This window comes from Rhamphochromis longiceps, linkage group LG12, assembly GCF_057381845.1.
Source record: "Rhamphochromis longiceps isolate RC_006_pf linkage group LG12, R_longiceps_female_GT1.1, whole genome shotgun sequence".
In the NCBI taxonomy this organism is placed as follows: Eukaryota; Metazoa; Chordata; class Actinopteri; order Cichliformes; family Cichlidae; genus Rhamphochromis; species Rhamphochromis longiceps.
Window position 1 is genome coordinate 2,991,673 of NC_140568.1, and position 20,513 is coordinate 3,012,185.

The following is a 20,513-nucleotide window of genomic DNA, read 5'->3' on the forward strand; positions in this document are numbered from 1 at the left end:
ACACAAAGAGTGGAAATAAAAATGAGTGTGAAAAACAATGAAGCTGCTATCTGCACTTTTCATCTTTATTTCTTTACCTTTGATGTTTCTTTTATGCTTCTCCTCTTCCTTGTGAACTCCACTGTCCCTCCCTTCTCTGTGCTAGCCCACTTGTCGACCATTCATCCATGTCGAGCGCTGCTTGCTACCAGGTAAAGCAGACAGCTGCTTAGGGCCGCAGTGGGGGGCTGGGAGGTTCGACAAACTTTGAACTACAGCAGTGGCAGTGTGATCTGTATAATCTGGGAATCTCTGATCTGAATAAAAACCAACACGATTGTACATTCCTGTCTTTAACCCAGCTTTGTAGACAGCAGAGATGGAAGTAACGCGTTACTGTAATCCGATTAGTTTTTTCAAGTAATGTCAAAGCAAAGTCCTCTGCTTTTGTTCAATGCACACAGTAATACTTTGTGTGTGGGTACAAGTTGGGGTTCGGTATCTTGCCCAAGACTAAAATCACTGGGGAGTGGTAGATGGACTGGTTCTTGCATTGCACTTTACGACTCTGAGCACTCAAAGCACTTTAAACTTGCCTCATTCAAACAAGCACCTTTTTCTTATGCTGTTTTACATGCATTCATTGCAGGCTGGGACCAAACCACCAAACTTCCAGATAGTAGGTGACCTGCTCTACCACCTGAGCTACCTATTGGTCATCTCAGGTGGCTGAGTTGACCACCGACCTTCTAACTGGTCCAGCTCTACCTCCTGGATCACTGTGTTGGTTTCAGTTTTCAGCCTGCTGACTGCTGCTAGACACTAGCAGACAAATATTTGCAAGCATTTTTATCCTAAAACAAAGCGACAGTGTTATATGCGTGTGTTGGCTGCTGCCCCCAAGTGGCTAAAATTCTCATTAGAAATCTGAATGTATTTCCAGTTCCAATAAATACCTTTTATGGTGCTTAACATTACATGCCATAGCAGCGGCTTTTGAGTGTAGAAAACCCCAACACCTGTAAGAACAAAGCCAAAGTGAATGAAGCTGCTCTACGATTAGATCTAACAGCTACACTTTCAAAAGTAATGCATTTCATGTCCTGATAGTCGTTTTAGCCCTCACTCTCAAAAAAATTGCAGAATAGAAGAAAAATGCTGGACCCTCACACATGCTCTCTTTTAAAGACATTCCAGAAGCTACCAATAATTGATGTCCTGCAGGGTACTGTATCCATCAGACTAACCCACCCACTGCAAATTCTGACCATCTCAATGCTCAAGTGCACCTGAACCGTGAAAGGAGGGTAAAAATTAAGTCTATTTTGGGGCATTAAAAAAAGCCTGCGGCTTATCTCCCGGCTGGAGCATTGCCCTCCCCTATCTGACACACAAGGAGGCAGGGAAGCTGTCTTGAATGGGAAACAACATGACACTTTACAAAGGCATGTTAGAAACAATTAGCCCTGAGTGCCAGGGTTTTGATTTGACCGTCTAATTGCCGGTTCAGTATGTGAGGTGAGGCTGGGAAGGATGGGGAGCTGTGAGAGCCCTGGGGGAGAGCCAGTGTCACACAATAGCTGCCTTTATTTCACATCCAGCTTCTGCAAAGTGGGTATGCTCAAAAGATTTAATCCCACATTCAGTCCTGACAAGAGAAGTCATTCATATTGAAAAGGTGGGTACAACACTGTTTCAGGTGCCTCCAGTCTACCTCTTATCCCTACCCACCCTCAAAAGTCTGAGAACATGAAAAAAATCAGTATTATAGTAGGTTTTTTCATCTTTGACTTTTTTCTTCTTCAGGTGAACAAGGTAGAGATCCTGATCCTCAACAGACTCGCCTCTGAATCCTTCACTGCAGCTCTTCTCAACGCACTTGCTTTTTCACAGAGGCCAGATTGTCCAGGATACTCTTCCTGACTGTAGTATTTGTGAGTGATGACTAACACAAATAACAGTAGGCCGTGCATGTGAAAGGATGGAACTAAGCTGTAGAATTACAGTGGTTTGAGCCTCATACTTTCACCTCCTAACATGGCTGAGATTTCACCCCTCCACCCCTCTTTTCCCTCTGTTTCAAGAAGTCCATCCTCACATACCACATCCCCTCCCAAACCCCCACTCTTAAATATCACCTGCGTTCTGCTCTTTAATCACCTCAATAGGCATTCCTTCATGCAGTTTACAGCAGTCTGTCATGCACAGGTAAGAAGCGAAAAAATTCTCAAAGCAAGAGTGAAGCAATCCATGCAAGCTACAACGACAACAAAGTCCTTGGAGCGCTGCACAAGAAGAAAACACACGAGGAACACGCCTGTAAAAACCACGAATATCTAAATGTGACAAAGAATTCCTACACACACAAACACAAATTCAGGGTTCATACAATTTGTGCCCAATGTTTAATAATAATAACCAGTTAGTTGAACTGGGATTAGAGGATTGTTCTGTAATTTTAGCAGCAGTTACTGTAGTTGAGAACAGATCGCAGTAGGAATATCTAAGAGAGCATCATTTTGCTTCTATCACAGCACACACTTTAACGGGTAGACCAGGATTTCTGTGGGGTTTGGTCATTTAATGTGCAATGTTAAGATTGTATTCATTGCTTTTTCACAAAATGTTGTGACACTGTAAAAACAAACAAATGTAAGAAAGTAACGGATTTAAAGAAACAGAAAGCAAGCACTATGTTTACATTTATATCGAAAAGGGTCTGAGACATCTGTCTTCTCATCTCATCTGAGAACAACACGGATCTTCACTGTTTTCAAAAGGTGATAAGCAGCAATACAGCAGCAATGGAATATGTGCTGCAGGTAACTTGGCTTTATCTTGGTGAATGTTTTTTTTGTCCATACTGTGTGCCTTGAGGTCCTGGAAATCACAACCATTTATCATATTATTTGATATGAGCTGATTTAAAAAAAAAAATTTATCAGTTAAATGAAGATAATTGTGTCCTATTTTTATTTTCATTTTTACTTCTGACATTTTGCCAATCGAGGTTATGCATTTCGATGTACAAGAATGTTTTGAACTCATGATAGACTGGCTTGTCTCGAAGGACAGTCTCACTAAGCCTAGTTTGTAGAGTGTTTTCCAACAAGCCATATAAACCCAAAGGTGTGTTCACACTGATTAGAGAAGACCCTAAATTTCTCCATCACCTAGGTTGACATAGAAGGTCACTTCAGGCAGACACCAAGTCATAGGGGCAATAGATCCTGGGACCAACAAATGCACAAGTTGTAAAACTTAACAAGGTGTGAATGCCCTTTGTGTGCCCTGGCCCTGCAGTATGCAGGACAGCCTACGATAGTTCTCAGGACCTTTGATACACTGCAAAAGATGTTGAGTCTGAAGCTATGTAGTCTTTAGAGCTCAGCTGAATTACTTTTGACAAGATGCACAGAAAGCGTGTTCGCCTATCTAACATAGTAATACCATAGATGCAGTCCATTTTCATCTTTAGAGTCACTTCCATCGAGCCGAGCTTCTGAAATGTATTCAATTTAAGCTTGGACGGTAAATGATCAGTTGTCAGGAACTGTCAGTGGCTTGCATTAAATGATCAATTCACAGGAATTAAACACTAGTTAAATATATTCTGAAGTGTTCTGTTGGGTTACAGGAGGGATTTGGGAAAGCTGCTAATGTAGATAATGAAAGGAAGTTGATTAAAGCTATTAAAAGCAACTCTTCATTGATAGATACTGTCAGTGTTGTCATAGTTACAGTGCTGTGAAAACATATTTCACAATAACAGGAGTAAATACAAAATGCAGATTTTACCAGACCTGTTGAATCAAGAAAGCATTTAAAGAAAACTTGTCTGAGTGAAGTACGCTAAATGATGAATAAGCAACACTTCATGCTACGATCTGAAGAAATTCACGACTAGATGAGAAACTAAGTCAGTGACATCTGGCATGATGCTGTTTCTAAGACTCCAGTGAACCATGATGAAAGACATTATCCACAAATGGAGAAAACCTACTTCAAATGTGTGTCAATAACTCCTCCAGGAGGCCACAAAAGAACAAAATTTAAAGAACTGCAGGCCACACTTACCTCAGTTAAGGTCAGTGTTCAACAGTAAGAAAAAGAGTGGGCAAAAGTAGCATCCATGGGAGGGTTCCAAGGTGAAAACCGCTGCGGACCAAAAAAAAAAAGAAAACCCACAAAGGAGGCAATTACTTTTCCACATCGGAGGACGGAGGTATAAGTAAGTATGACAAATATGCAAAAAAACATAAATCGGGAAGGGGAAAAATACTTCTTATTGGCACTGTAGACAATAAGAGTAGTCTCTGTATCAGAGAAACAAAGAAGTCAAAGGTCATCATCTGTTTGTCTAGCTTCACTTCTGTTTATTTAGTCATTTATTTAAGTTACTGTTCACAGTGTGGATGAACCAAACTGCTCATGTGGAACTTGTCAGCCTATTTCATGTGTCCTGTTTGCCTCAGGACCAAAGCAACAGAACGTATACAAACTTTGATGACTTTTAATTTACACACAGATGATGCAAACTGAACATAATGTAACATCACAGTTCTAGTGGGGTGATAAGAAAAACAGAAGAATTGCTCTTTGTAATAAATGTTTTTAAATTACATATAGATGTTAATAATTGCTGTATGTGTCGTGATGTCTGTGCAAAGATTTGATCTGGTTGACTCGCCCATTACAGAGGACATAGGGTACATATTTGTTTATGTATGCTTAAATATACTTTTAGTTACTATAGTGAACAAAAATAGTCTTTTCATTTATGTCACTAAATGGTTTAACACAGTTTAAATGACACAAAAGCTGTAATTAAATTTTCTCTGAGACAGCTAAAATGTCCCTCGTAAGAACCGGCGACTTCATTCTTGAGAAGTTTGATGGATGTTTGCAATCACCACCTCTCACCTGCAGCAGTAGCGCAACAGCTGCAGCTGTAGTTACAAGTAAGAGCTGCAGGTGAGCACTACTGAAACAAAAACCATATGATTAGCACAGGTCAGGAAATATACAATTAAACCACCAATAACAACAAAAGATAACAGAGGAAGAAGCTTGCAGCAAAATTAAGGCTTGTTTTTGTGTGTGTGTGGGGGGGGGGGGGGGGGTTATTCCTGAATACTAGAAGAATTTCTTCTTCCGCTGCTCTTGCATGTGGCAGTCATGTGTGCAGCCTTGAAGCAGTACATTTTTTACAGTGTAGCAGCTCTGTTGGGGGAGGAGTGGGTGTTTGGAAAGGAAACATCAGGTGGCTGGTTGGACGCCGTGCCTGGACACTTCTGATTTATCTGTGCATTTCAGAATTATGTTGCTGACCTCTTCACCTCATGGCCATTTGTGTCACCCCTTGAAGTTCTGTTCATGTAATCATCCCCACCACTACCACACACACCCCTACCAACCACAGAGACAAAACAAACTGCCGTGTCATCTACAGTTCAGTACAGACACATTTGGTAGATGTGACAGTCCAGCTTTAATTTGCTTAAATCTACTTCTTGAGCAGCTGAGGAAAGGCTCCTTAAAGATGTCTTAAATTAATTCTGAAAAACATTTTACAATTATAAATGATGCCAAGGTGTTGCCAAGATATTTTCCCGGGAATGTTGACATATTATCAAGTGTATTGTATGTTGTGTGATGGTATTTTAAATGTTTATTGTTGTTGTTACTGTCAGTGAAACTAAATGTTGTCAGGTGACTCATGAAAAGGTCACCAACTATCAATAAACGCACTATTGCATATCATGCAACTACAACTCGTACTTAAGTATACATGTATGGTTTTTCTCATATTACCATGAGCCCTTGAAACTGATTAACTAACGGAAGAGTTGTAATATTCTGGAATCTGTATCTAAAGAAATTCCTGCACATAAGTCGAATCACACTAAATGCTATAAGAAGTCTCATCAAAGGTGCCTTTCAGGTATTAGACTGTGCCTCCCTCTGGTGGATGTCAAGAGTTAAGTTCTCCCTATTTATCTTCCAATGGGCCTGATCAAATCAGTTACACTTTTACATTACCTGACATTTAAGCCCATCATGATCTTGGGTCTTTGATGAAACGTTTTTGCGCTGCTTTTCCACAGAATGAACCTTTTGGGATTTCCTTACCTGCATAACTGAGCATGCATCAAGACTGTTTGAGCTTAGTTTTTCCCTCAGTTTAACTTTTCTCATGCTTTTGTGTCAATTCCTCTGTTTATGTCATTCTTTCCCCATTTAGTTATTGCTTTTCTATTTCATGAAGCTGTTGCAGAAGGAGGAACCATCAACCTGACCTGTATATATGATGGTCTTATCAACAACATCCAGTGGTACCGACAATACCAGAGATCCAGACCTGCGTTCCTGCTCTACATCATGGAGGGAGGATCAGTTCATCAAACTGTGTCGGGTTTCTCGGCTCATATTGACCAAACTAAGAAAGGTGTAGATCTGGAGAGCTCTGAATTTAATGACTCTGCTGTGTACTGCTGTGCTGTCAAGCCCACAGTGACAGGGAACACCAGAACTGTATAAAAACCTTTGGAGCAAAGACAACACAATACTCCACAACATCCACCAGAGGGAGCTACACACCTTTGTTAGGATACAAACTAGAGTCATAACACACAGCTCTGATGAAAAAAAAGAAATCAAAAGATTAGATTCTTTAAGTTTCAAAGAGATTTAGTTTATATATTTTATATTATACAGTAAATGTATACGAGTGACCGGCAATAGTTCAGTCAAATTATCCTTGAAACTAGCTACTCTTTTCTAGTTGCTGGCTCTCTGAAGTTTCTCCAAGGGACGGGAATTTCACATCCCAGTTCATGCATCCATAAGTGTCTTGGATAGCTGCTCCCTGTTCTGTGTTTTTCACATTTATTTATTATAGTTTAAGCCTGAAGACTCGTGCTGACAGATTTCCACCAGCTCCTTTGTTTTGGCCACATTTAGCTGCAGGTGGTTCACCTCAAACCACCTCACAAAGCAACCAATCCACACTTCCAATAATGGCTGTGTCATCAGAGAATTTCTGAAGGAGACAAATTTCTGTGATGTAAACTGAAAACAGGCTGCAGTTGCACATGGGCAGGTGACATAAGTTGACCTGCTGTCACCCGGATCTGGAGCTGTACTGTAAACAAACACTGAATATACTTAACAAACTAAAATAATTAAGTACATCAGTTCCATGGCTGGAAACTCTCGATATCCGAGCAGAGTATGGATCAGTAGGTTAAAGTTAGCTAATAATCTCTGGTGATTTAAGCTACGCTGCCTAATGTTTCTGACGACATATAGAGAACAAATAAAATAAGCACACACTATAAGTCACAGCAACATTATCAGAATAGTTTGAACATGTGCTTTATTCAAGTTAAAGTGTGTTTGAAACTGCATCACATCTCTGCATCTGTTCTCTGCTGCAGCAACAAAGTCTAATTATTAATGAGAAACCAGCCTGTGTGTGTGAGACCGTAACCTGAGGACATCAACAACACTGGACATAACACCTGTTTTCATTCTATCAACAGAAAAGTTACAGAAATATTAAATTTGAAGACAAATTCAGAAAATAATACTAAAATGCGCTATATGTAAAATTTGGGGGTGCTCGAGCGCCCGGGATAAGGCTGTAAACTCCCCTATGAAGCATTTGTCTTGTGCTTCCCATGAATGAAGCTCATATTCTATACACAGTGTTTCAACCACGTCTGAGTGCCCGTGTGGGCACAAGTTAGAGGAAGCGGGACTCCGTAACATGCGCGTAACACGCCAGGAGCTCACGCGAAAGCCATGGTTATTTAATGCGCCTTTACGCGGAACTATTGGCGGCAAACATAAGCAGCAGCGTTCAGCATGGGTCTCCGGTGCTCCCAAACCGTACCGGCGGTTGTGCTAATCGTCGTGGCAGTTGTGGGGATTCTGTTGCTGGTCCTTCCAGCTAAAGAGATGGCGCTGCCTCCAGAAAACATGGTAAATATTATTGTAGACGCATATATTCATAGAGGCGCAGAACACCGTTTCAAATCTAGGTCAGGATTTTGGTAATGTGTGCATCAGAAATGCACATTAGAAGTTAAATTTGGGTACACAGCTAAGCCAGATTTTAATATTAGTTTGAAAAATGTCAGATTTTCATTTTAGAAGGCTCTGCGCAAAGGTGTGACTGAAAGTACAAGAAATCTAAACATGCACAGTTCATCCCATACTACGTTTTCTGCCATCATCATGTATCAGTCCAAGTAAGGAAATACAGAAGATCTTTATTTTAATACTTTATGTAAATTATACCACGGAGTTTACACTATGTGTAGAAAAAAATTAGGATCCTAAAAGCCTGTCTCTGCTTTTGATACCTTTCAAAAATTTACTTTAGCTTGTATGTGTTGTCAACTGTAGTTCTTAGAGCAACAGCTTTGTATGATAGGCCAAACTAGGCCAAAAGGTATTGAAACTGCTAGATGTTTGTGGGATGTGTGTTGGTATACTGACAGGGAGCGAGTCTTTGCACAGTGAAAAATGAGCTCATTTAAAACTGCTCAGTGCTTGTCTACATCTGAGCTAAATGCTCGTAATTTCACATCCAGCTCTGAATGCATTTCCTGACAATGGTTTGCAAGAGGAAGTGACACAGAATACCCTGAACGAGTCAAGACAAAGAGTGTGACATAAAATAAGTAGTTTGTTTTATTTGATAGTTATTCTGTGCTAATTGCTTGTGGGCTTTTCATTTTGTTCATCTCACAGACAATTTGAAATCTTTTAAAGGGCACCACAGAATAGGTATTTAGAAATAAGTCTCATGAAACAAGTCTGCTTTGATTTGGTCACTTCAAAGAGTACACATACATGAGAAGAAACCTAAGATGTATCGTTAAAAAAGAAGCAGTAAATCTGCACAAAAATAGCGACTGTTGCAAACTTGCTATGTTATAGGTTTTAACCACATCCTGTCAAGACCTCACTTAAAGTTCAGTAAGTGGAAAATAATACCACCTTCGCACATTGGAGTGGTTGCAACTATCAAAATGAGTAGGTTAGTGTACAAAAAAGTTGCAATTTGCAGCAGTATCAGCTCAATATCATGCAAAGCATGCAACAGACACACCGGTCCACTGTGTAAATAAGAAATGGACTGGGTCTTACAGTGCTTTTCTACTCTGAGCTTTCAAAACACTTAACACAACTTGCCTCATTTACCCATTCACACAAGCACCTGCTCCACCTCATGAGCTACCACAATTCATGCTTTGCCTCTCCAAAGTGTGAAATGGCTATGCTTGCAGACGTTGAGAATACAGACCATACACGCATTAGGCCACTAATTCTTAAGCTACTGCACAACTGAAAAATTAGACACCTCAAGGAGAATTGCTCTTCATGAGACAACAATGTATCGTTTCAATTAGAAATTACCACAATTTTAAATGACATGTAATAAGTCATATTTATGCTGTTATATATCTACAAATAATGCTAATAAAAAATTACACACTAAAGATAAAGAAATATTTAAGAAAAGGTCAACAAAAAATCCATCCATCCATCCGACGGGCAATTTAGTGTTTCCAATTGACCCAACTCTATAAACAAAACAAAAAACAACAACAACAAAATGTTTGTAAAAAAAAAAAAAAACAAAGATAGATATAAACTGTCTTGATGCTCGATCAATCATCCAGGTAAGTAAATGCCAAAGGTTGATTCTGTTCATCTAGGTGAAGCATCTTCAATGGGAGAAACGTTTTGTTACTCATCCCAGTGACATTGAAAACGCTACGTTTTTAAATAATAATTAAAAATATATTTAATTGTACTAATCGAGTGTAACATTAAAATGTTACATTGTTTTGTGCTTGTACTGTAATTGTTTTGTTCCTTTTTTCCTTTTCTGTTTATATTTTTCCTTGTATTTCCGTTTTTTTCCCTTAATTGATTATTTCTGAAAAAAACATTTCTTGACTGTGTAATCCACTCACTGCACCACGGTTATTGACCAATAACAAACCAAAGTTGGGCGATATGAGAGGAGACACTTGTCTTCAGGGAAGAGTGTCTGTAGTTCAATACAAATTTATTCTGCGTGATCATGTTTATTGTTTGATCAAATATTTTATCCTAATGAGATTCATCTATTTTAGATGCTAAATCCTCCATTCCCAGGACACAAGGGCTTACTGAGTGATTTCATGAGGATATAAATAATGTGAATTATGCTGTTACCTTCACAGTCACCAGATCTCAACCTCGCTTAACACACATTAAGATTTAGGACGTATGCATTATGCAGTTTTCTGTGCAATATGTTCTATCCCATCAGAAGCTGTTATTGACAAACATCATGGTCTAAAACTTTAGAGCATTATATATATATTTATGATATATGTATAATTGTGATATATCTGTGGTTCATGTGTATATTGGAAGAGCAGATGGATGATTGTTAAGTCATTAGAGGGTCACAGAGATAGCTTACAAATACCTGATGAAGTTGGGAGGCTTACCTCTGCCTGTGGTCACCTACTATACTGTATATCTGTCTCTTTTAGTATGGAATCGTTCTGGATGCAGGCTCATCCCACACCTCCATGTATATCTACAAATGGCCGGCTGACAAGCAAAACAATACCGGCATCGTTACCCAGCACGATGAGTGTAATGTAAAAGGTGAGTTCATTTGCATTGTTCAAGACAAAGTTGATCAAAAGAGAACTCAATCATTACTTTATCTCGTGGTTTGAGTGGTAAATGTGGGCAACAGCATATACTCAGAATCAGAAGCGGTTTTTGATACGGGCGGTTGCCCGGGGCAGCATCGTGGTGGGGAGCGGCATCACGGGCATCGGCAAAAAATAAAAATAAAAATAGTTGCTCGTACTCATGTTGCCCCGGCGTCATGCCAGCGCATACTGGGAATGGTACAGGCACCGATCGGTTTTCTATCACCCATTTGCTGGGAGTAAGGGCGCCCTCCGTTTGCGAGGTGCGCCTGCTGCTTGCTGCACAGGGAGGAGAGGGCGGGGCGGCGGGGGATTCTCTGGCTGGCTGGAGCAGCGTCTAATAACCAACTCGCAAAATAAAACAAAATAAAAACAAACCAAAAAACACAAAACACCAGACATCATGATACAGACTTATAATTTGCACCGACGTTTTTCTCAAATCTATACGCGAAAAGTGAGCGCGAGAGCCCTCGGTGCGCATGCTCACTGCTGAAGTCAAAGTAAACTTTATTGTCATCTCCGCAACATGCAGTCCAGCATATAGAGACGAGACGACGAGGCTCCAGTTACAGCAGTGCAAGTAAACAAACAATAAATATAAGAAGAGTAAGAAAATAAATATACACTTTAGGACCAGGAGTAAAGGGATCAATAACAATTTATAATTTACAGTTTGATGATTTAAAGTCTCACACACAACCCGTTGAAAGGGGAGGGGGCCGGCTGCTTCCAAATAGAGCACATGCTAGCACTAGAGGGAGTGTTCGCCCAGGGCGCCAAACAGGCTAGGACCGCCACTGCTCAGAATGAAATCTAACTTTTAGTTTCTAAAAGTATAATGTCAGCAGAGCCTTCAGCTATCAGGCCTCTCTCATACGTACGGTTACATTGTAACCTTGGTTCACTGAGTGAGAAACTATCTCTCCGTAACTCCGTTACACATTCCATATGTATGGGGTAACTCTTAAAGACACCCCGCAAGGAGACAGCGCAGCCGAAAACCCAGAAAGTGTACCAAAAGAACAATTTTCAAATGTACATATATACATGCCACCCCAGTCAAGGCCACGCCAGACGCAAAGGCCGAGCCAGGGGCCAGAGGCTTCAGTCTGCCAGATGCAAGACTTACCTGAGCGAGTCCTGCAAGACGCAAGGATCGCAACTGAGCAGCCACTCATGGTCAGCCCTCAAGTTGCTAGGCTAACCAAGGACCTAGGCTACTGCTGATGGGCACCCAGCACCCAAAAGACAGGCTGGCTGCCACGTTCAAGCGATAAAACTGCATAAAGGTGGTAGCTGAGGACCATGCTGCTGCCGCACATGACCTAAGAGGTGGCCACCCCATGGGCCAAGTGGGCCCACACAACCGAGGGAAGGGGAGCTTCCACCCCCTTCCCATCCGGGAATCACCTGCAACACTTACTGTGGACCGATAGTGCCTGGAGTTCACTAACTCTTTTGGCAGATTTTATGGAGGGAGGTTTTTAAGTGATAGCCAATTGATCTCAGTGTTCTCCAGAGGCTCAAAGGGAGGGCACTCAAAACTCAATCACCAGTTTCACATCTGCACACCTGTTTTATACTTAAGCTGTGGGGCATTGCCGGGTTAGCCAGAGTGTCGCCACAACATAGGGGGGGTCATACCCTTACATATGGAATATGTAACGGATCACAAATATTTCTCAAATTATTGCTAAGAAATACCAAAACTATTTATAGAAATGTTGCTGGTGTTAAGTGGAAAATGTTTGCAAGCCTCCAGAACTGACCATTTAACCCCAGAAGGTTCCACTGGTGAGGACACTCTCACTTTCACTTCCACAATTTCACCCTATAGAAAAATATCCAGTGCCGTTAAGAATATTCAAATTGTATGTGTTGTGTAAGACTTAAGTGGTCCACTTCCTCGCCAGACATTCTTTGCTAACTTAGTAAGTACCAGCTGTTCCCCTTTTATTGGCCTTGTTATCAATGTTTCCTTAGAAACACCAGTGGATGACTCCAAGACAAGAAAGTGCAGCCTTAGATCAGGTTCTTAAACAATTAGAGTTACTTTTTCTTCTTGTCCAGGTGGTGGGATATCAAGCTATGCCGACAACCCTAGTGGAGCAGCAAAGAGTCTCGAGAAGTGCTTGGAACAAGCTTTGACGCATATCCCCAAATTCAGACACCATCAAACTCCACTCTGTTTGGGAGCGACTGCAGGCATGAGGCTGCTGAGGTTAGTAGTAGTGGTTAATAATTCACCACAAACTCCATCAGTGATTAATATCTGTATTGAAATGAATTCAGAAAGTCTTTTAACCAAGCTTCATTTAACCAATGTATTGATAGCATCACCAATGCCTCAAAGTCGCAGCGTGTAATGAAGGAAGTGGAAAACAAACTCCAGTCCTACCCTTTCAAATTCAAAGAGTCAATAATTCTGAGCGGGCAGGCAGAAGGGGTATTTGGCTGGGTCACTGTTAACTACTTACTGGAAAACTTTGTCAAGGTAAGTGTTGTCTCTTTGATGAATTTCTGCTTTTTCTGTTAACATGCAAGGCAGCTGGATAGCAGAGTGCACTGCCTCACAACCTCATGAAACATGAAAGGTTTTGTTTTTTTAGGATATGACTAGAACTGAAAGGGTCAGTGTCTTTAAACATAAACTTAAATAGTAGCTTCTGATTAAAATATTAATTTATAATCACATAGATGTTTTTATTGTTACTGTTATTATTTGTTTTGGACATAGCCCATATCTGTACATACACTGAACAAAAATATAAACGCAACACTTTTGATTTTTCTCCCATTTTCCATGAGCTGAACTTAAAGATCTGAAACGTTTTCTACATACACAAATGACCCATGACTGTCAAATATTGTTCACAAATCTGTCTAAATCTGTGTTAGTGAGAACTTCTCCATCCCACCTCACAGGTGTGGCATGTCAAGGTGCTGATTAGATAGCATGAATAAATAAATGTTGGAGACTGTGTGGAGAAACAGAAGCTGATTACCCACATATATTTTGGAAGTGCATAAAAATCAAAAAGTATTGGGAAGACCTTAAAATGACCATGGATAATATTCTGGGTTATGCACTCCCAAACACCAGTCAAGTGATGTACCTTGGAAACATAAAGGAACTGGTATAAAAGGAGGACATGTATCTAGTAAAAATAATCCTAGCCGCAACAAAGAAAGCAATCACAAAGAACTGGTTACACCCAGACCCTCCCACTCAACAAGATTGGATTAGGATTGTAGAAGGTATCTCAGAAATTACTTTCAATATTAGACTGATGGGGTGTAAGTATGACAGACAATGGAGGAAGTGGAAAACATTTTTAAGTGGCACCAAAAACACGACATAAAAAGAGATTTGCATGTGATAGAAGGTGGAAAAAGAAATGTAAACTCCAGACTGGTTGTAATTTTCTTTACTGTATAACTAAAGCTAATAAAAATTAAAGTTGCAAAAAAGAAATACAAAGCCATTACAAGCCATTCTTAAAGAAGGGTAACGGGGAAAAAAGATGAGGTGTGTCACATTGCACGAGATCTGCAATGAAAAATAGGGGCAACAGGTCTGATGGAGTACGCAATCAAAATTGAAATTTCTAGAAAGGGACTAATAACAGCGATCACCTAAAGAAGAGTTTTTATATTGTCCTTTTGTCCTTTTATTGTTTTATTGTCTATTGTCCTATTCCTGAAGACTACTTACAGAAATTACAAAAAAGCTCTCCTAAGAGATTTCAGGCTGATGATTAAAGATAGCCATCCTGAGTATTCATGATCAAGCCTGTTAGAATTGCTTGTTTTAACCTGTATATGTTTCAGTAAATCGCTTCACCTATTTTCCAAGTTAGATATTTATTAGTTAAACTGACTTATTAACTAATAATTTTACTTGTACTTAGCTGAGTATCTTGTTTGTGGTTGTTAACTTACTTACAGTGAGTATTATTAACAACATAATGAAAACTGAGTTCAGGATCTAGTTAACATTTTTAATTAAGCACTGTGTTAGAAATGTGATGGACTGACTGGTGTACATGAAGATGCCAAGTGCTGGAAGCGTCCCAGTTGAAAATTACATGGAGGTATTTTATGATGCATGAGTTGCATGTTTAGGTGGGGGTGTGGCCTCTTTTCCATTTACAAGTGAAGCCAAACAGCTATTTTAGATCTAAATTTCTCTTACAGTTTTAGAGCATTCGAGTGCTTTGGTCATTTTTCCCTAAACGTTTTCATTGAATGTTATTGGTTGATTCTAAGCGATTCTAATTCCACTGTGGTGTCCTTTGTTATTACCCAGTATGGTTTTGTAGGTCACTGGATGAATCCAGGCAGAGACACAATTGGAGCTTTGGATTTAGGAGGAGCATCTACTCAGATTACTTTTGAGACCTCTGAAAAGGTGGAGAATAAAAGTAACACAATGGAGTTGAAGCTTTTTGGAAAAACCTACAGACTATACACCCAGAGCTTCCTGTGTTACGGCCAAGACCAGTATTTAAGGAAACTGCTGGCTCATCTCATTAAGGTACTGTTCAACAAGTTAAAAGACTCTAACTGTTAATGGCGACCAAATCCCTGTTTGTTATAATGATTCTGTATCTTCTCAACAACTGAGAAGTTCCGATAGCAAGACCATATAAAACAGCATGTGTAAACATTTTATTGTCTTGCTGCAGTCCTGCTAAGCTATAAGGATGTTTGAAACACATCTCCATTAAGCTTACTAAATGGATTAAGTTCACATTTGTCACATTTTGGGATCATATTGTTACATTCTTGCTAAGAGAGAGATGAAAGCTTGCCATACAGATTGGACAGGAGAACTGCTAGCTCGTTAACCAAATTAAATAACCAGTCTTTACCAGTTTTAGGAAAATCAGAGTTGTTGCTACAAGGAACCTTAGAACAATGCAGTGTCTGTGTTATGGATGGCTTTTATTGCTTCAACAGTGAAATGGTCTTTGTAAAGAAAAATAAAAAAAAATGTTTTCTAATAAAATTTTAATCTTCTAACTTTAAGGATAACTATCCAAACAGCACAGTGTTCCACCCCTGCTATCCAAAGCAGTTCAACGAATCTGTCATCCTGGGGAAGGACGTCTTTGATTCTCCGTGTACTGTGGACTCCAAGCCAGACAAGATTGACCTGGAAATGAATGTAAACGTTGTGGGCACAGGGGACTACCAAAACTGCTTAAAGAATGTAAAGAAGATATTCTCCTTTGAGAATTGCAAATACTCCAAGTGCTCCTTTAATGGAGTCTTTCAGCCCAGCTTGAGAGGAAGATTCATGGTGAGAGGCTTTTAGATGTTGTCTAAAATATCCTATATTGAGGCAAAAAAGCATAGAAGCATAACGTAGACTCAATTTTGGGTATCATTTTTAATTCTTTGTTCTTGGATTGCTCATTGTAGTGATTACAGTGAGTTTTTCTAGTTCTTACGTTCTAATTCTACTGTAATTATTAGCATTCGTAATTCATAGAAAAGCTCTAGGTCAGCTGGGTTTTTGTGTGCATGTTTTCTGAGTGATCAGTTAAAACCCATGCATGGTAGGTTAATCGAGATATCTTAACCTGCTGTTAGTATGAATGTGATGCTGAATAGCTTCCTCCCTGCTCTCTGACGGAGTGGCAACCTATCCAGCATGTACCCTGCCTCTTTTCTTTTTTCATCTAGGATAAGCTCAATGATCCCCTGGAACCCTCCATCCAAACACCTTCACAAAGCACTGTTAAAACATTCAACAGGTTTATTTACAGATTGTTAAAGTAAAATTGCTATCTTTGAATCGGAGGTTAAGAGACAGAGATAATACACGCTGTTCAATGGTGAACACACTGTCAACAGAAAACATGCCCACAGACAGACACAGACAGAAAAGAAGGAGAGAGTCAGTGGTAGTGTGGTAGTAATTGCATCAAACAGCTATGCAACCAGACCCTGGAATGTTCATTAGCGAACAGCCACCAACTTTAAAGATATGGAACGAGTGAATTGCTTCCTATGTGGACACAGTTTGGACAGGTGTTTGAACAGTTTTCCAGATGTTCTACACCGAAATCGTCACGTGTATGGGAGCTCTCTGGTAGATATTTTGAATCCCTTATGCACACTTTCTGCAATTTTTGCCTAAGAGACTTACTCGCACATAAACAGTCATACAGACAAGCATACAAGACTTAAAGAGCTGGAAAGTTTCAAGAAAACATTTGGATAAAATCACAGGAATCCGGCATTCACTTTATTACATATCAGTCACTCTGTCTCTGCTATTGACTATGTTGCCTCTATTCCATGTGCAATATTTTGGTCTTCCCCTTTTTCTGTGCAATATTTTGTTCTCTGTGCAATATCCTGGCAGATGTGCAATTACCATCCCCATCCTAAATGACCAGTGACCTCCCTTCCACCCTTATCTATATATTATATTGCTGCCCTTGTACACACACCCACAATGCTTCTGTGACTCATACACCGTGTATATATATAGAGTGAGAATATTATATACTAGTTAGATATATATTCTTATTTGTATATTGCTTTCTTTACTTTTTTAAAAATAGACTTTTGCACTTTGTGGTCTTGCTACCTAATTTCGATGTGCAAGAAACTGTACAATGACAATAAAAAAAGTTCAGATACAACACCTCTTTTACCAGTGACATGTGGGCCCACTGGTGGACGATGAAGGTACTGCAGGTGATAACAGAAGATAAATCTGAAATTACTCACAAGCATATACAATTAAATATTTAAATAAACGTATTTATCTATATGAAATTAATTAAACTGGTAATATGAGGTGATTAGTTTGCAATATGGCTTATTACTCTGACCTAAATATGTGGCTCTTGTTTTGAAGTTTGTGCCCTGGTGGTTGGCTCGGTCCCACGTTGGCCTTAATACTGATTTATGCATATGACTGGATAGCATTAACAATTAATAGCCAACAGCCTGTATTCCTTATGTTTTTTAATGCATTTTATTCAAGAAAATACATCACTTTCTCCTGGATTAGGGGGAAGACTTGAGATTTAGTGTGCCTAAGAGATTTTTGTGGGGTTTTTTAAGTGGGCCGCAGCAATCTTGACTTTGGGAATGGCCAGGTTTTTAATCTTGACAAAGCAGTAGAAACCAGTGTTCTAGTCAGTATTTCCTCAGTTCCAGGTCAATAATAGTGCAGTATGCTCTTCACTGAATGAGCACTAATTTTTGCTTTCTGATATCCTTTCTTCTTTACACACACACACACACACACACACACACACACACACACATATACATCGATTGATTGATGATTGAAAATACTCCTAAACACTAAAGATGGATGCATTACAGGCATTTGTATCAGGACCTAATGGATTGTACTGACGCTTCCTTTGTGGTTACAGGTCACATTTTTAATTCTGTCTTCAAAAACAGAAATTCAGTCAAAGCAGCAGGGGGATACTTAACCTTCATCCATTGCACTATTCTTTCTTCTCCACAGGCATTCTCTGCTTTCTACTTCACTCACAAATACATCTCTACCCTCACCAACATGGATATGACGTCTCCTAATCAAACCGCAAAGGCTGTCCGGCGCGTCTGCAGCATGAGCATCTCTGAGGTACTGTCCATAAAGACTTTGAGACATGTTGATTTGTAAATCCAGCAAACAAGCCACCAATTCTTCACCATGTTACTTGAAGGTTCTAAAGTCACTGTCGACATATATCTACATATATTATCTATTATATATCTATCAATATCTCTGTTTCTACACTCGTTTTTTATGAGTGCTTGATGTTTGTTGTATATTTCCGGCTTTGACAACTCAATTTCTCTCTGGGATTGATAAAATCTCTCTGATTATGAGCTTTAAATAACATAATACAAAACCTCACACATTGTATTTTCACTTATAGATGACGACTAGGACAAAGCAGGATGAGAAATACATGAAGAATGTCTGCGCCGTCTCCAATTTCGTCCAGGTGCTCTTAACACAGGGCTACCATTTTAACGAGGTTTCCCTTCCTTCTATTTCTTTTGAAAAAAAGGTGAGAGGTGAAACGAAATGATTTGCTGGAATTTAGAAACTGATAGAATCCACAATATGATGTGATATCACTGCACCTCTTCTTGTGTTTCTGTAGGCCGGAGGAGCATCTGTAGGCTGGGCTTTGGGTTACATGCTAAACCTGACCAATCTAGTTCCAGCCGAAAATCCTGTAGTGATGAAGGCCCTGCCCATAGGGCCCTGGAAAGGCATCCTCTTCCTCTCCATCATCCTCATCTTCTTTGCACTGGGATACCTTCTCTTTGTCTACAGAAAAGCAAAAGCTAATGAAGGAATGGTTTGAGAGCAAGGGTAGCCAAGTTGAAGTAAATTTCTCTCAGGCAAAAAGCCTTCAGTAAACACCTTTTTAATTTTGGCTTTTTATATTATGTAGCAAAAATCATTCTTAAAGTAAAGCTCGCCCTATACAAGTTTTGCTTTAGATTCACAAATTTCAGTAAATGTTCAGCTTACTCATGTCAGTGTGCACAAAATCCAAAATAAATGGGATCCTTTTTTAAATATTCCAGACTCAGTGTGCAATACAATACCACTTGTCATTATTTAGCACTTTTCTAGTTTGAATGAGCACTGAAAGTAGCTTTTGCTACAAGCTATAGTACATAAACCCATTCACACACACATTCAGGCAGTCTATGAACGCATTTTCTATCACACACTACCTCTGAACAAATCAGGGACAACTTAAGGTTCAATATAGAACTGTGGCATACATACTCTAAGACACCACTAACAGCTAATGTGTCGTTCAAAATAGCCATGTGCCTAACAGAAGGCTTTTGAAGTAGTGATGGGATTTCCGGTTCTTTTGGCTCCCAACCGGCTCTTCAGGTTGTTTTGTTGCTTTAATTAACTTATTATTAACAATAATATACAATTATGCACAAAAGGAATTAATTACTAATGTAAAAAAACGTGGTTTTATTTATATATGTTTATATATAAATATATGCGGTGGCCCCTACAGACAAAGCACGAACAAACTCAAAAACACATTTCTAGCGTTAACTGAACTTCCAAAACAGCTACCTAGATCACTTAAATTACACAATTGAAAGCATGTGTGTATTGTTTGTGTATTTATACACAGGCATTCATATATATTCAAATAATTTAAAAAAAAAAGTTCATTTACCTGTTACTACCACACACCAAATCTGGTCGTTGGTACTTGCTGGCTTGTGTAGCCACGAGGTAACAAAAGCCCAACACTGCGCCCAGCATCCTGGAGCACTTCTGTTGTGTTTTGTACCTGCGTCGGAGTTTGTACGTGTTTTGAAGTTTGTACATGCTTTGTCTGTAGGGGCCACCGTAAATATACTTTTGTTTATTCACGCCACATAAAATGTAATAAATAAATCATATAATACAAAAAACGGCTATTTACATTTCAACTTTTAACTATTTAAATTTTCAGCTTTTTCCTTTTAAACAATTTTAAAGTGAAACAACACAAAACACTGCAAACCACAACACAATTAAATATAAATTCAAATATGAAAACAAAAAGATGCACATTCTCTCTCATATGGGCCTGCATGAATAAACTTTCTGAATCCAATAAGGAGCCGGCTCGCGTCGTTCACTTCAAAGAGCCGGCTCTAAGATCTGTTTAGTTTGCGACCGACACATCACTATTTTGAAGACTGATGTGTTATGTTTAAATTTTAAAAAAGTTGTTAGTTGTTTTGATGGAGTAAAACTTTTCAAATATGCTCAAA

The 20,513-nt window shown here is 39.3% G+C and overlaps 1 protein-coding gene across 1 annotated transcript; it reads left to right on the forward strand.

Annotated features, from left to right (window-relative positions):
• The first annotated feature begins 7,697 nt into the window (after nt 1-7,697).
• LOC146656579 (ectonucleoside triphosphate diphosphohydrolase 2-like) lies at nt 7,698-19,966 on the forward strand. The gene is made up of 9 exons (XM_085426804.1): nt 7,698-7,965; nt 10,542-10,659; nt 12,786-12,936; nt 13,050-13,209; nt 15,025-15,252; nt 15,748-16,020; nt 18,220-18,339; nt 18,638-18,772; nt 18,869-19,966. Exons 1-9 carry the CDS (start codon nt 7,849-7,851, stop codon nt 19,073-19,075), a joined length of 1,509 nt encoding a protein of 502 aa, XP_085282930.1. The 5' UTR covers nt 7,698-7,848; the 3' UTR covers nt 19,076-19,966.
• The last annotated feature ends 547 nt before the right edge of the window (nt 19,967-20,513 follow it).

What these genes read in the sequence shown, in the direction of transcription:
- LOC146656579 (XM_085426804.1), top strand. Translation starts at nt 7,849, where the DNA reads ATGGGTCTCCGGTGCTCCCAAACCGTACCGGCGGTTGTGCTAATCGTC. An exon ending in TACTGGAAAACTTTGTCAAG is followed by an intron (nt 13,210 to 15,024) that starts GTAAGTGTTGTC and finishes GTTATTACCCAG; the next exon opens with TATGGTTTTGTAGGTCACTG. An exon ending in CTATTTCTTTTGAAAAAAAG is followed by an intron (nt 18,773 to 18,868) that starts GTGAGAGGTGAA and finishes GTGTTTCTGTAG; the next exon opens with GCCGGAGGAGCATCTGTAGG.